At 41.0% G+C, this 15,520-nt stretch overlaps 2 protein-coding genes across 2 annotated transcripts in view; one reads left to right on the forward strand and one right to left on the reverse strand.

Moving 5' to 3' along the window:
• Positions 1 to 1,611: 1,611 nt before the first annotated feature.
• MORN2 (MORN repeat containing 2) lies at positions 1,612 to 7,586 on the reverse strand. Its single transcript, XM_080683113.1, has 5 exons — positions 7,446 to 7,586; positions 5,349 to 5,399; positions 4,285 to 4,391; positions 2,703 to 2,839; positions 1,612 to 1,842 (listed from the first exon to the last, which is right to left on the reverse strand). Exons 4-5 carry the CDS (start codon positions 2,837 to 2,839, stop codon positions 1,740 to 1,742), a joined length of 240 nt encoding a protein of 79 aa, XP_080539239.1. The 5' UTR covers positions 4,285 to 4,391; positions 5,349 to 5,399; positions 7,446 to 7,586; the 3' UTR covers positions 1,612 to 1,739.
• The window catches only part of DHX57 (DExH-box helicase 57), a 52,304-nt gene continuing 44,368 nt past the window's right edge, over positions 7,585 to 15,520 (forward strand). Inside the window, exons 1-3 of the mRNA XM_080683094.1 lie at positions 7,585 to 7,794; positions 9,273 to 9,478; positions 13,376 to 13,534. Of these exons, the coding sequence (XP_080539220.1) occupies positions 9,279 to 9,478; positions 13,376 to 13,534 (359 nt within the window). The 5' untranslated portion in view covers positions 7,585 to 7,794; positions 9,273 to 9,278. The remainder of the gene's footprint in view (positions 7,795 to 9,272; positions 9,479 to 13,375; positions 13,535 to 15,520) is intronic.

Below are 15,520 nucleotides of genomic sequence, written 5' to 3' on the forward strand. Positions count from 1 at the left end.
CAATTCAGTGGTTTAGTATTCACAAGGTTGCACAACTATGACCACTAATACTAGAACATTTGTATCACCCAAAAAAGAAACCCCATTCCTCCCAACTCCTTCCTCCCCTGGCAGCCACTAATCTAGACATTTCACATAACAGCCATACAATATGTGGCCTTTTGTGACTGGATTCCTTCACATGGTACAGTATTTTCAAGGTTCATTCATGTTGTAGGTTGTATCAGTACTTCATCCCTTTTTATGGCTGAATAATATTCCATTTTATGGATATGCCATCTTTGTTTATCCATTTATCAGTTGGTGGACATTTGGGTTGTTTCCAGTATTGGGCTGTTATGAATAATGCTGCTATGGATATTCTTGTACAAGTCATTTCTATTGGGTACATACTTAGGAACTGCTGGTTCATATGGTAACTACATGTCTAACTTCTTGAGAAATTGTTTTCCCACAGCAGCTGCACCATTTTACATTCCCACTAGCAATATTTGAGGTTTGCAATTTCTCCACATCCTTGCTAACTTTCATTATCATCTGTCTTTTTAAATATAGCCAACCTAGTGATTATGAAGTTGTATCTTATTGTGGGTTTAATTTATATTTCTCTAAAAAGTAATGATGTTGAGCATCTTTTCACTTGCTTACTAGACTTATTTTCTTTCTTTAAAGAAATGTCTATTCAAATTCCTTGCCCAATTTTTAATTGGGTTGTCTTTTTATTTATATACTAGAGGCCTGGTACACGAAATTCATGCACTCAGGGGCATCCCTCAGCCCGGCCTGTGCCCTCTTGCAGTCCGGGAGCCCTCGGAGAATGTCTGACTGCCGGCTTAGGCTCGCTCCATGTGTGGAGCTGGCCTAAGCTGGCAGTCGGACAACCTTAGTGCTGCTATGGAGGCAGGAGAGGTTCCCGCCACTGTTGCTGTGCTCACCAGCCATGATCCTGGCTCAGGGCTTCTGGCTGAGCGGCGCTCCCCCTGTGGGAGCGCACTGACCACCAGGGGGCAACTCCTGCATTGAGCATCTACCCCCTGGTGGTCAGTGTGTGTCATAGCGACCAGTCATTCCACCTTCCGGTCGATTTGCATGTCAGCCTTTTATTATATAGACCTAGAGGCCCAGTGCATGAAATTCATGCACTGGTAGGGTCCCTAGCGGCTACTGGCTGCCAGCCAGGTACACCCTCCCTTCCCCTGGCTGCCTGTCACCACTGCTGGCTAGGGCCTCTCTCAACTTCCCCTGGCTGGCCCGCCCCCCTGCTCGAGCTCCCAAAAGAACTCCAGTCGAGGGGACAATTTGCATACTATGCTTTTAAAATATAGGATATTTATATGAGTTCTTTAACATTCTGGAAACCAAACCTTTACCAGGTATGTGATTTCCAAATATTTTCTACCATTCTGTGCATTGTCTTTTCATTTCCTAGATAATTTCCTTTAACACAGACATACTTTTTAAAGATGACAAAATTCAGGCACAGAATCGGACATTGACTTTGCCAAGATTTGGATAGTTTTGCTGTGTTTATTAAAATGAGAAAACTCTGAACTGAATCACATAATTTGAACTAATTATAAGATGATGAAAGTAAAGTTAATAAAAAAGGCATAAGTGAATGATGATTTTATTGGCAATATTATAATTTAGAGATAGTGTATGAAGTTGTTTCACTTGACAGATTTGGTTTCTTTACAACTAAATCTTCAATTACCACATTAAACTTTAATGCAGAAAATCTACATGTGGAGCTTTAGTCTCAGGCCTGGAGCAGCTGTGAAATGAAAGGTACCACACCATTCTAGTCCTTGGATATCAGTATATTGTCCTTCACCTTCTACCCTGTAATAGTAAAAAATAAGTTTGTTCATTAATCAAGACTAATAATTTACAGTCCAGATTTAAGACTATCTAGACTGTGACATATTATATACTATGGCTGAAGAATTATAGCTTTCCATTTTGAGACTTTGATTTAAAACCCAACATCCTGTTTTCATATCCTACAAAAAAAAACCCCGAACTATTAATATTACTATTTCGAATGAATACTGTCATTATACAAATTTTGGTGTACAAGATTTTAGGATATGCTAAGTTTACATAAAAACCCAAACAATCAGTTAAAAAATGAAAAGTTTATATTAGGTCATTTATTTATTCAACAAACATGTACTGTCAACTATGTTTGGAGTGCTGTGTTCCGTGCTGGTGGTTCCTTGGACTCTTTGGAGTGATAAAAATGCACTTCATTTAAACAAACAGACCTTTATTCCATGGTTAGATTTTTCTCCCTTTATTTATTTTTTAAATATGTTTTTATTGATTTTAGAGAGAAGAAGGGAGAGGGATATGGAAACATTGATGAGAAAGAAACATTAATCGACTGCTCAAGCCCACAGCTGTGGCATGTGCGATGACTGGGAATCGAACCTCCTGGTTCATAGGTCAATGCTCAACCACTAAGCCACACCGGCTGGGCTGAATGATTTTCTTTTGAAGGCTCATGATGGTCTTAGCGTCTCCTAAGATTTTTTTTCTCCTAAAAAAATAGCCCAACATTTCTTACTCAATATGTTATAAATATATTTTAACAAAATATATTACAAAAGAATATTTAACATTAACTAAATATAATATTTAAGCAAACATGCCTGAAAAGAATCTTTTAGAACTATAGTGACTTTTTATTTTAAGCTTACCTATTTTCATTGAAATTTCCAGTGTACTTTGCCCCAGATGGGAATGTGTAAGTCCCCAGTCCATGAAACATATTGTCCTTAAAGTATCCTTCATATACTGCTCCTGAAAAATGTTCAAGTCTTCCAAAACCATTCATCTGTTTGTAACGAGGAAATAACTCAGTAGCTAACCTTCAGTTTCCCTAAAATACTTTGAAAATGTACACATATGTCTATCATCCACTTATTATTTAATCCAGTGGTTCTCAACCTTTCTAATGCCGCGACCCTTTAATACAGTTCCTCATGTTGTGGTGACCCCCAACCATAAAATTATTTTCGTTGCTACTTCATAACTGTAATTTTGCTACTGTTATGAATCGTAATGTAAATATCTGTGTTTTCTGATGGTCTTAGGCTCCACAGCAGCGGTTCTCTGGAGCCTAAGACCATCAGAAAACACAGATATTTACATTACGATTCATAACAGTAGCAAAATTACAGTTATGAAGTAGCAACGAAAATAATTTTATGGTTGGGGGTCACCACAACATGAGGAACTGTATTAAAGGGTCGCGGCATTAGAAAGGTTGAGAACCACTGATTTTATCTATCATAATATTACCCTTTATTTCTGTGAAGCCCTCCCTCCCCCCACCTCACCACCAAGTCAAATGTTCCTGATCTGGGGCATTTGAACATCATGGTTGCAACACCATGATGATGTTAATAGGGGTCCTTGAGATACCTGGAGTTATCAAAAATTTTAAAGGGCAACTGGTTTAGTTACCTAGGAAAAAGTACAAAAGTTGTGAAGAACAAAAATTATATTCAAGCAGACCTGGGTACACATTCTTGTTTCAACACTTATTAGGTGTAAGAAACTTGAACTTGATTTACCTTATTTGTAAAATAGGAGTGCTAATGATTGCTTTGAGGATTAAATGAGAAAATTTTGTAATGAGTTTAGTTTACTCAATGAATAGGAGATGAGAAAGATGATGATAACTAGCTCTCTGCATAAGTTTAATATTACTCATATATTCATATTAAATACTAGAGGCCCGGTACATGGATTTGTGCACTGGTGGGGTCCCTCGGCCCATCCTGCGGGGATCAGGCTGAAACGAGCCCAGTGCACAGATTTGTGCACTGGTGGGGTCCTTCAGCCTGGCCTACGGGGATTGGGCCGAAACTGGCAGTCCAACATCCCCCAAGTGGTCCTGGATTGCGAGAGGGCGCAGGCCAGGCCGAGCAACCCCACCGATGCACAAATCTGTGCACCGGGCCTCTGGTATGCATATAAGATCTTTGGTTAATCTCTTCCCGCCCTCCTCCCTGCCCCCTTCCCTCTGAGATTCATCAGTCTGTTCCATGTTTCCATGCCAGTGCATTGAACATCTGCCCCCATGTGGTCAGTGTGCATCATAGCTACCGGTCAAATGGTCAGACACTTAGCATATTAGCCTTTTATATATATAGATAACTATCTGGTTTTTTATTGTATAGTCTACTTGTGGTTTTGATTAATGGAGAAATGCCTGGAATCACTTAACTAATAGGTTTACTTATCCACTGTCAGTATTCAAACCAACAATAATACCTTGTCATCTTTCCAGTTTCCTGTGTATACAATCCCATTAGGAGTGGTATGAATACCGATTCCATTTCTCTCGACAATTCCAAAAGGTGTTCTTGTACAATCACCATCTAAATAAGAGAGAAATACTGAATATTATAAATGGGAACCCTGTTTGACTAAGTAATAAAGTATTTATAGCCCTAGCCAGCTTGGCTCAGTGGATAGAGCATCAGCCTGCGGATTGAAGAGTCCCAGGTTCGATTCTGGTCAAGGGCATGTACCTCGGTTGCAGGCTCCAGGGCAAGTGCAGGAGGCAACCAATCAATGTTTCTTTCACATTGATATTTCTCTGTCTTTCCCTCTCTCTTCTACTCTCTCTAAAAATCAATGGAAAAATACCTTCAGGTGAGGATTAAATATATACACACACACACACACACACACACACACACACACACACACACATATATATTCAAAATCAAACAAATAATAAAATAATTTTTTTAAAAAGTGTTTATATTTAGGCCTAATCACAACTGCACATATAGGTCTCTTTGGCTCCCTAGCACTGAAACAAATGAGACCAGAGATGAGAAGCATACAAGGTCTTATAGTCATTAAGACTCAATGACCAGGCCGAAACTGGTTTGGCTCAGTGGATAGAGCGTCGGCCTGCGGACTGAAGGGTCCCGGGTTCGATTCCGGTCAAGGGCATGTACCTTGGTTGCGGGCACATCCCTAGTGGGAGGTGTGCAGGAGGCAGCTGATCGATGTTTCTCTCTCATCAATGTTTCTAACTCTCTATCCCTCTCCCTTCCTCTCTTTAAAATATCAATAAAATATATTTAAAAAAAAAAAAAAAAGACCCAATGACCAGGAAGACAAACAGATCCCATAGGTTACCAAGGCATACTGCCTAGACTTAACATTAGAATTCAGATTTAAAGTCTTTTCATCTACATTACTTTATTAAATTGAGTTAACATTCCAATAGTAGTTTTATAAAATGTGACAGTCTCATTTTTTCACTCTTAAGCTACTTCATTTTAGTCTGTATAGAAAAAGTAATTGAAATGTATGCTTACCATACTTGTCTCCATTTGGAAATATAAAGTTTATCTTATATACTTCTTCAGCTGTTTTAAAAGATTTAGGAAAAGTCACATAAATTTAAATATTTTTATGTCATAAGACCTATAACAAATGCACTTTAAGAGCTAACCAAATAGATTCACTTCATATGATCACAAGCATGTCATGATTACTTGACATTCCATTATCCAGTGTAGGGTCCTGGGGAAATAATTTTGTCTAGATGATCTATTTTTACTTATTTGTTCGTTATAACAGCTTTATTAAAATAGAATTTACATACCACAAAACATACCCTTTTATACAATTCAATATTTTTAGAATATTCAGAGTTGTATAACTATTACAATCTAACTTTAGAATATTTTAATCACCCCAAAAAGAATCATTTACCCATTCTCAGCTATTTTCCATTCCCTTAATTCCCCACTCCCACCTAACCCCACCCTACCCCATCCCCTGGCAACCAATAATCTACTTTCTTTCTCTATGGATTTTCTTATTGTGGACATTTCATATATGTATGAAATCATACAATATGTAGTCCTTGTGATTGGCTTCTTTTATTTAACATAATGTTTTCAAGGTTCAACCATGTTATAGCATGCATTAGTATTTCATCTCTTTTTATTGCTGAATAATAGTCCATGTACAGAAATAGCAGATTCTATTTATCATTCATCAGTTGATGCACAGCTGGGTTGTTTCCAGTTTTGGCGGCTATAAATAATGCTACTATGGACATTCATGTAAGTTTTTATACGGACATACGTTTTTATTTTTCTTGGTTAGCCTATATGACCTATTGATTGTCTCAGAAGTAAGGTAAAGTAAGGAATCTCTGACTTGGCAGAAGGAGGAAAAAGAAAATAAAGGCAGTAAATGAGGAGGGGTGAGTGTAGGGGTGAGCAAAAAGAATGAGACTGGAATGGAGACCAGGTAAAAAAGGAAGAAAGAAACCAAGGACTGGGATGGACCTATGCCTCAGAGCACTGGGACATTTAGTGGTCTAAAATATTAAACTTTTAGGAAAACATATGTTAAAAAAAAACTCAAACTTCTAGGACAATAGTCTACTAGAATGTTACTCAAAGTGTAGACCATGCAAGTTCCTAGGCTCTACCCTATATTACTGAATCAGAATCTCTATGGGTGAGGCAAGAGAACTGATATTTTTAATTTAAAAATTAATTTAGGTGCCAGCTGAGAAAAGCTAGAGACTCATACTCTGAGGAAACAAAGTTAATAACACAATAGGTAGAAGAGTTTAAAATACTGTAACATCCTTGAGAAAAGCTGGTGGTTATGAAAAACAACAAAGTAGCAGTCTAGAAAATAAATGATGAAATAAAACTCCTTTGAAGGGCTGAATAGCAAAGATACAATTGAAAAATAAATTAGTGAACTGGAATACAAGGTTGAAAATTTTCCCCAGAAAGAGGAACAAAGAAAAACAGCAAAACCTTTCTTACCTCCCCTCACCCCCAGATTCCTCTATGAGCCCCACAACACTCCGGGCCTAGCCCTCCCATAGCACGTAGGGCCCTATGAAAACAACGCTTTCGTGCCACAATCTCCATCACTAGAGCAGGTTCAGGTCAGGGATCACGGATTAGTCAAATTTCTTTTCTCACCCTGGTGTCCAGCTCAGTTATTAGCACTTACTAGTAGGAACTGAATGTCCAGTGAATGAATGGCACTTGGAAAGCAATCGTTAAATACAGAGCATTTAACTTGATCATACGAGAAACCGAACTGTTTTCATTTGCTCTTAAATGGTTCCACATTCTAAACCTTGGAATGTTAGAGCTAGAAGGACCTAAGAGACGGAGGTCGTCTGGCAGCGCAGAGGAAACTGAAACGCAGAGAGGTCGGCACAACAGCAAACCCCGCCGCATCAGAGCTGGAATCCCTGTCTCCGGATTCTCCGGCGAGGTGCTCTCCGCGCCCCTACCCCCACCCCCAGGGTGGACGCTCAGGAAATGTATCACATCGGTAGCGGGGTTACCAGGGGCTGAGTTCTGGACCAAGGCGAGTTCTAATTTAAGGCGCCCTTCCCCGCTCGGGGCGTCGGGAGGGGGCCCACTCACTTGGCAGAAAGGTGCTGGAGAGATTTTCTGGACTCTGCGATTCCCCCTGAGTCGCCAGCTCCTTGGCGTAGAGGGAACCCAGCGATGGTTCGGCGCAGAGTGCGACTCGGTTGCTGGGGCGACCAAGCACCTCTCACCCGGAAGCGAAAGTGCGAGGGGCCAAGTCTGAGCCAATCAGAAGGTGCCAGGGCTGTGCCGCTGCAACTGGGCCGCAGCTGAGCAGCTCCAGGTGAGATCTGCGAGGGTGGCGACACCCGGCGAGACTCCTCGCCCCTGAGCGCTCTCTGCTGACCGCCACCCAGGAAGCGGCGCTGCGAGCCGGCTGCGGCTCCCCCTCCGCGGCCAAGGGGTATGTCCGTGTGCGTGGTCTGCGCGTCGTCCTGGTTGTCAGTGTGCAGACCCTTCTACCGCCTTCCTCTCCCAAAGCGGTCGGGTTCTAAGGATCCAGCTGTTTGGCAGGATCGCAGGCCCTGGGGCCGGGCCAGGTGGGGGCCGGCAGCTGAGCTGGCCCTGCCTGCGGGGGAGCTGAATTCGGGCTGGGAAGGGTACAGAGATGGATCGGAGGGGTCAGATTTCATTTCCTGTCTTCTCCATCTCAAACCAAATGGCTATTTGGGGGGCGTTGCATGCTCGGGGAAAGGTACCAGGTCTGGGTATCTGCATGGAGCTGGCTATGTGGGGTCAGTCGGAGATTTGCCTGGAAGGGGAGTGGTGTGTGTCAGTGTCGAGTGCCCAGCTTTGTAATTCTGTGCTCGGGAACCAAACTTGGGTGTGAAACAAAGGATACTCTTGGAGCCAAACTTAGGCCCCTGTGTCCATGGTGAAAAAGATAGTTGAAATCGCCCTATGCAAAATGGGATAGAATAGTTGGAATCTATCTATATGGATTATACAACGTAATTCCTGTTCCCTGGAAAACGGCTGAAGAAAGTCATATTGGATACAGCCCGCAAGTCTAAATGTAGAATTTGAGAGATCTCAGATCAAGTTGTAAAGGTAATACTTTCGGGGGTTGGTGTGAGACAAGTTGTGGATCACTCTTTAGGCAAAAATAGTGGCTTGGTCTGGGTGGCTAGCCACTCTTCTTTACTTATGTGTTTATTTATGTTTTATTGATTTGTTTGAGAGAGAGAGAAACATTGATTTGTTCCACTTATTTGTGCATTCATTGGTCAGTTGTTGTATGTTCCCTTAATTAGCTAGTTATTAATGATAGAAAGGAGCAGAGGGAAGGCCAGATATTACAGGCATGTCATTTGGGCAGCGTCCCCGGGAAGCTACCCCAGGGCTCCAACAAAGGGAAGATAGATGTCGGCCCTCTCAAGTTGGAGGGGGCGCGGGAAGGTGCTTGCTGTCAATAATGCCTGGGGACAGAAATGGTTGTCCAGAACGGGTGTGGCCAATGCCTGGGCTCTAAGGTTTGGAATACATAGTTCCCTCAACGGAAGAGTTCTCTTTCTCCGTTCCCTTGGGACTCCTGTGGCTCTGGGCTTGGGGGGCTCTGTTGCTCCTGCTTCCCTGCATTCGCCCACTGAATAACTGCAGTAACTTCCTGACTGGCCTCCTGGTTTCTCCTCCTCACTGCCACCATTCACCTAGCACTAAAGTAATTGTTTTAAAACTTAAGTCAGTCCTATCCAGCTTTTTCCTCAATGGAAAAATATCCTCAGGTGAGGATTAACAACAGCTCAAATAAATAAATGACAAAAATAAAAGCAGTGTTTCCAGATCTGCTTTAAAAAATAGGCTATATTCGTAACTTTGAAAACAAAAAGTTATTATACTTGTCTGGTTTCCTGAGGTCCGTGTTCCTTTTTTCTCTTGCAGGTGAAAATGAGTTCTTCAGGAAGAAGAAAAGGCAAGCCAGGCAAAGGAAGCGGGAAAGGGTCTTCTAGAGGAGGAAGAGGAGGCAGGAGTAACGCTAGTAAATCTCATGGTGGTGGTGGCAGTGGTGGCAACAGAAAGGCCTCAAGTAGGACTTGGGATGATGGCGATGACTTTTGTATCTTCAGTGAATCAAGGTCCTCAGCCAGGTATTATGCTCTCTGAATGTTCAAATAAGGAAACAGTGTCAATTCCTACTCTATGGGGCAACAGTTGCTCAGAGAAGGGGGAAGAAAAGCCAAGTAATTCTGCTCAAGTTAATTCTTCCTCTTATTTTAAAACTTTGCAGTCCCCCTCTTTATAATATAGTCTGAGGGCCTGATGGCAAATAACAGCTTTTTCTTTTTGGAAGTTCAAAATGTGAAGTTAACTTGAACTTCCACATGACGCTGTGAATTGAGTGTAATATCATTATTGTAACCAGAGTTACAAGGAAAGTAAATATTGGAAATGGGGAAAGTAATGAAAATTATTTTAAGTATGTCTTAGGTTGTATAGTTTGAAGGTTCCAGTATGTGACCTGGTTGGACTCTGTCTTTCTAATTGATGCATGATCTCTTTTCCAACCAGATTGACCAAATCTTCACTGGTGCTTCACCTGATAACCAGTGATATCTGGCTTCTCTCATAGTCAATTTTTAAATAATGAATAAAGTCTGATAACTCTAATGAATATTTAATGAGAGTAAAGATGTATTACTGCATACTATGCAATATGTATGTAAAATTGTAATTGTCTCTCAAACTGCACTATGAGCTTTCTATGGGAATTCTTAGAGATGGAGATTTCTTTAAAGCTACACACACATACACACACATACACAGTTCTGAGAATAACTCTCAACTAAATATTATTAGAAGGAATATAGATGAGTGCTAGAGTTTAACTGTATCATACATGCTTTTAACTTAAATGAATTCAGCTATATGCATTCAGGAAAAAAGGGGAAACAGCATTTAAGTAGTTTAAACTTGCCACTAAAGGAATCTGAGTCCCATAGTGAGCAAGAAATGGAGAAGAATCTGCTATTCCCTTAGTCAGTCTCAGTTTGCAAGTGCTTCTTGGAGTTTAAGCCTCTGATGTGCTGAGTATATGATGTTAGGATTTAAAAAATATGTTTTTCACACATAGTGCCTAACACAACCAAATACTTCATCTGGTATTCAAATCGTCATTTTGAACATATTGAGAAATAATATGGCCGTCTCAAACTTGACACCATTTTAAGGACTTTTCCAAAGTAATTTAAACTATATTTTCACCTTAGCTTCTGACTTAAGAGCCCAATTTCTGAATTCAGTGCAGCGCCATTCTTTTTGAAAACATATCACAGGTTCTTGCAGTCTTAGATGTTCATTCAGGCAAAAATATTGACTGAGTGCCTACTGTGCACCAGGTACTGTTCAGGGACTAGAATTACAGCAATGAGTAAAATACTATCCTTGTCTTCATAGGAGGAGATTTGAGGTATAAAGACCATAAATAAATATGTACTGTTTCAGGTGGTACATGCTATGGAGAAAAATGAAAGATAGAGGTGATAGAAAATACCAAAATAGATTGCTGGTATTTTCAGTAGTTGCTATTTTATGTACAGTGATCAGAGAAAGCTTCTCTAATGTGTCATTTGAGCAGGGACAAGAAGGAAATGAAGGAGTGAGCTGTGATACTAGCTGAGGGAAGAGCATTCAAGGCAGAGGGAACAGCAATTGCGAAGTCCCTAAGCCAGGAGTATGCGTGGAAGGTTTAGGAAATGGCAGGGAAGCCAGTGGCTAGAGTAAATGGGTGAAAAGGAGTTAGGTGTGAAAGGCTGCACTTTGTAGGACTTTATAGGCCATTGTGGGGACTTTTGCTTTAAGATGGGAAGTCATTGCAGGGCTTAAGGCAAGGCTGTGTGACATGAATCGCTCTGATCAGAGTTGCTACTCTTCATTATATGCCTTTATGTGACTTAGAAAATGGTGTCCTTTCTTTGGGCACTTGTAGCTTCAGGGTGCATGATTTGGTGAGTACAGCATGGACTGGGTTTTAACTCTTGCTTTTCCCTCCTCCCTCACCCATCTCCCACCCCTGCCAGGAGTCTTTGCACAGAGTACAGTCTGTGCAGTCACACTCAGTAGCCCTGACTCAATATGGAGAATAGACTACAGGGGCCATGGGTTAGAACTTGGAAGACCAGTTGGGAGGTACTCTCCAAGTGGAGCTGTGCGCGTATCTGTATGGACAGTGTTAACAACCGGTGAATCTAGATAAAAGGTGTTTATCTCTGTAGGCTTAAAATTTTTCAAAACAAAATGTTAGCGGAAATTATGGATTTGAGGTAGCATTTCTTTTCTGAGTAGTTAAAAACCACATTCAACTCTACTTTCTCCTTTGCTTCCCCAGTGGTTCTTTTCAAAGTCTCCGTAATATGTTGCCTTTAAATACAGAGAATGTTTCTTCCACTTCCCTAGATTTGTGAAAATGTATAATGAAACATGCCCACCCCTCTAAAAAAAGAGAAGAAATTTAGTGAATAAAGTTAAACCTTAGAACTTATGATTTAAATATTAAAAAGAGTCCTTTAAAAAAATCTAAATTCCAACAATGAAAGGTTGGTGAAATAAATTCTAGTACATCTATAAGTAACCATTTAAAATTATGTTGTAGGAGAATTTTTTAAATTTAAATTCCTTATTGTTTAAAGTATTACATAAGTCTCCTTTTTCCCCCCATTGACCTCTCCCCGGGCGCTCCCACCCCCCAGCACATGCCCTCACACCCTTACTGTCTGTGTCCATTGGTTATGCTCATATGCATGCATACAAGTCCTTTGATTGACCTGTTACCCCCTCACCTCCCATCCACCCCCCTTCCCTCATAGGTTGGGCAGTCTGTTTGATGTTTCTATGTCTCTGGTTCTATTTTTGTTCATCAGTTTATGTTGTTCATTATATTCCACAAATGAGTGAGATCATGTGATATTTATCTTTCTCTGACTGGCTTATTTCACTGAGCATAATGCTCTCCAGTTCCATCCATGATGTTGCAAATGGTAAAAATTCCTTCTTTTTTATAGCAGCGTAGTATTCCATTGTGTAAATGTACCACCGTTTTCTAATCCACTCATCTGCTGATGGGCACTTAGGCCCATCCAAATCTTAGCTATTGTAAATTGTGCTGCTGTGAACATAGGGGTGCATATATCCTTTCTGATTGGTGTTTCTTAAATGTCAGCTTAAATTTAATAGTGAAATAAAGCAAATTATAAAAAATTATATATGCTGTACAATTTTTAAAATATGTATATGAAAAAGATAATGTTAATTAGGGTAACCTCTGTGTTTTTGTTGTTGTTGTTTTTTTACTTTTCTACAGTGAACATGTATTTTTTTTTTAATATATTTTATTGATTTGTTACAGAGAGGAAGGAAGAGGGATAGAGAGTTAGAAACATCGATGAGAGAGAAACATCGATCAGCTGCCTCCTGCACACCTCCCACTGGGGATGTGCCCGCAACCAAGGTACATGCCCTTGACCGGAATCGAACCTGGGACCCTTCAGTCCGCAGGCCGATGCTGTATCCACTGAGCCAAACCGGTTAGGGCGAACATGTATTTTTTATAATCAGGAAATAATGATAATTTAGGTAAATATTTCAAAAGTAGGCCAAGTATTAACTCATGAGTATTGACAACTAAATGGAACTCTTGATTGTTTTCAGATTGGCTAACATAGAATACAATGAACACTTAGTGTAGCATATTTCTTTCAAAAGTTCTCCAGTGCAGAGGGAGTCATGATAGCATTGCTTTTCCAGAGGGTTCTTGAGTTAGTGAACTAGTTTTAATGATTAAGAATCTGATCCATGTTTTTTCCAGCAGTTCCAACATAATGAAGTCTAGTAAGGATTGTAGGAAACAGAGAACCTCTTCCTATTCCTTGTCATCTTTTTTAAGACACTTGACAATCTAGTTCATGTTATATATATTTGGGAACTCTCAGGGGAGTATAAAAATTCTGATTACAGGTAAATGTGTAATTTTGTTATTGTGTCCTTTGCAGACCTAGCAACAGTAACGTAAGAAAAGGAGACACACGCCCCAAATGGAAGCCCAAAGCCAAAGTGCCCTTACAGACTCTACATATGACTTCTGAGAATCAAGAGAAAGTGAAAGCTCTTCTCCGAGACCTGCAAGAACAAGATGCGGATGCTGGATCTGAGTAAATTATTTTATTTGGATAAATTACTATAGTAAGGAAGATGTATTGGCATTTTCACATACAGTGAAGATCCTGTGTGTCCTTAGAATACTGTATCAATACTGATCCTGTTGTGAGTAAGTTGAAAGTGAACTAAGAGAAATGCAAGAGTAAAAGTATTCAGCAACAGTTTTAGAGTGGATCTGTTTTGCAGAATCTGTGAGCACTAGTACAGATTGCCATTTCTCTCCCCCCCCCCCCAACCCCAGGACAATGCTAATATGAATTCAATAATTGCCTTATTGACAACCTTCCAAATAAAACCTTGTCATGAACAAGTAGAAGTATTGTTCTAGGAACAAATAATGAGTTGCTCCAATAAAGTCTTAAGATTTACACTACTCATGTCCATCTGCTTAAGAGAAACAACTTGTACTCCTTTGACTATTTGGCTTTTTTATTGCAGTAGTTAATTTTTTCCACTTGCCAGAATTAATGAATGGTCAGTCATGAGCAGCTCAATTTCCATCCTATCTACAAATCTCATATCTATCTTAGATTTAGGGAAAGTGGTTATGCAGCAAAACAAAAAAATTAGAGGTGATTTTTATGAATGATAAAAAAAGAGAGGATAGCCAAGACATATAGTAAAGAATACAGGCTCTGGGGTTAGAGTCTGTATTCTTTACTATACAGGGGTGGGCAAACTTTTTGACTCGAGGGCCACAATGGGTTCTTAAACTGGACCGGAGGGCCAGAACAAAAGCATGGATGGAGTGTTTGTGTGAACTAATATAAATTCAAAGTAAAGGAGCGGAGGGGAGAGCAAGAGAACCCTCCGCTCTTTCGGCTCTGCGGGCCAGATAGAATAGCCGAATGGGCCAGATCCGGCCCGTGGGCCGTAGTTTGCCCACGGCTGGGTTAGACTGACTTGGTTAAAAGTCTCTAGTTGCTCTTAACTGTATAACCTTTGGTAGTTACTAATCCTTTCTAAGTTTTAGTTGATCATCTGAAAATGGAGATTCTAATAGTATCTTGTTGGGTTATTGGGAAGATTTTAAAAGAGGTAGTACATAAACATAGTATCTGGCATTCAGTAAATGCCTGATAAATATTAATTGCCAAGATATAAATTAAGTGGAGAAACCAAGATGGCGGCATAGGTAAACACCTAAACAGCTGCCTTGCACAACAATTTCAAAACTACAACTAAAAGACAAAACGTCTATCACCCAGAACCACGGGAAAGCTGGCTGAGTGGAAGTTCTACAACTAGAAGGAAAGAGAAAAGAGCATTGAGACGTGCACAAGCGCTGAAAAGCTGAGGTACGGAGGCGCGCGAATCGGGCTGGCGGCAGGTGTCTGGGTGCACTGCTTCTTTCAACCCGAAGGGAGACAAGCTCCCGATTACTCCGAACTCCAGTTTCTGGGGAGACACGGGGGACCCAAACTCCTACGGGGAGAAGCTGGACTGTCTACCATCGGGTCGGAAAGTGAGGGTGACTTTCTTGCAGAGGTGCGCCCAGCAATCATTGTTTACTGCGCTGGGGCGCGGGACGCGGGACGCGGGACGCGGGGACTTGGAAACGCAGAGACGGCTGACTGGCAGCCATCGCTGTTTGCCACGCTCTAGCCTAGTGACTCCCTGAGACCCCGCCCCACACAATCTACAAACCCACCCAAGCTCCGAGCAGCAGCTTTTGCATATAAATGGCCTGCCCTATCGCAGCTTAACCAAACAAACTGCAGCTCTGGTCAGACAGCTCCAAAACCTCCAAACCCCAAGCAAAGAGGAGAAAACTGTAGTTCTCGCTGTACCTCCTGCTGGGTGGCCTCAGTCAGTAGCTGACCAGCACCCCATTGGAGATCCAGAAGCTAGTGTATCTAGAGGTCAGTGTGAGACGACACCAGATTTCAACTACTCACATCCATAAGTGACACATTCAAAAGGCAGACTCAGTAAGCACCAAAGCCCCACTGAAGCAAGTCCTGCCCCCTAAGCGTGTC

This window comes from Plecotus auritus (genome assembly GCF_963455305.1).
Source record: "Plecotus auritus genome assembly, chromosome: 8".
Lineage (NCBI taxonomy): Eukaryota > Metazoa > Chordata > Mammalia > Chiroptera > Vespertilionidae > Plecotus > Plecotus auritus.

Coding starts and splice junctions, on each gene's coding strand:
- MORN2 (XM_080683113.1), bottom strand. CDS start 2,839: ATGAATGGTTTTGGAAGACTTGAACATTTTTCAGGAGCAGTATATGAA. Junction 1,843..2,702: donor GGAAATTTCAATGAAAATAG/GTAAGCTTAAAA, acceptor TTACTATTACAG/GGTAGAAGGTGAAGGACAAT.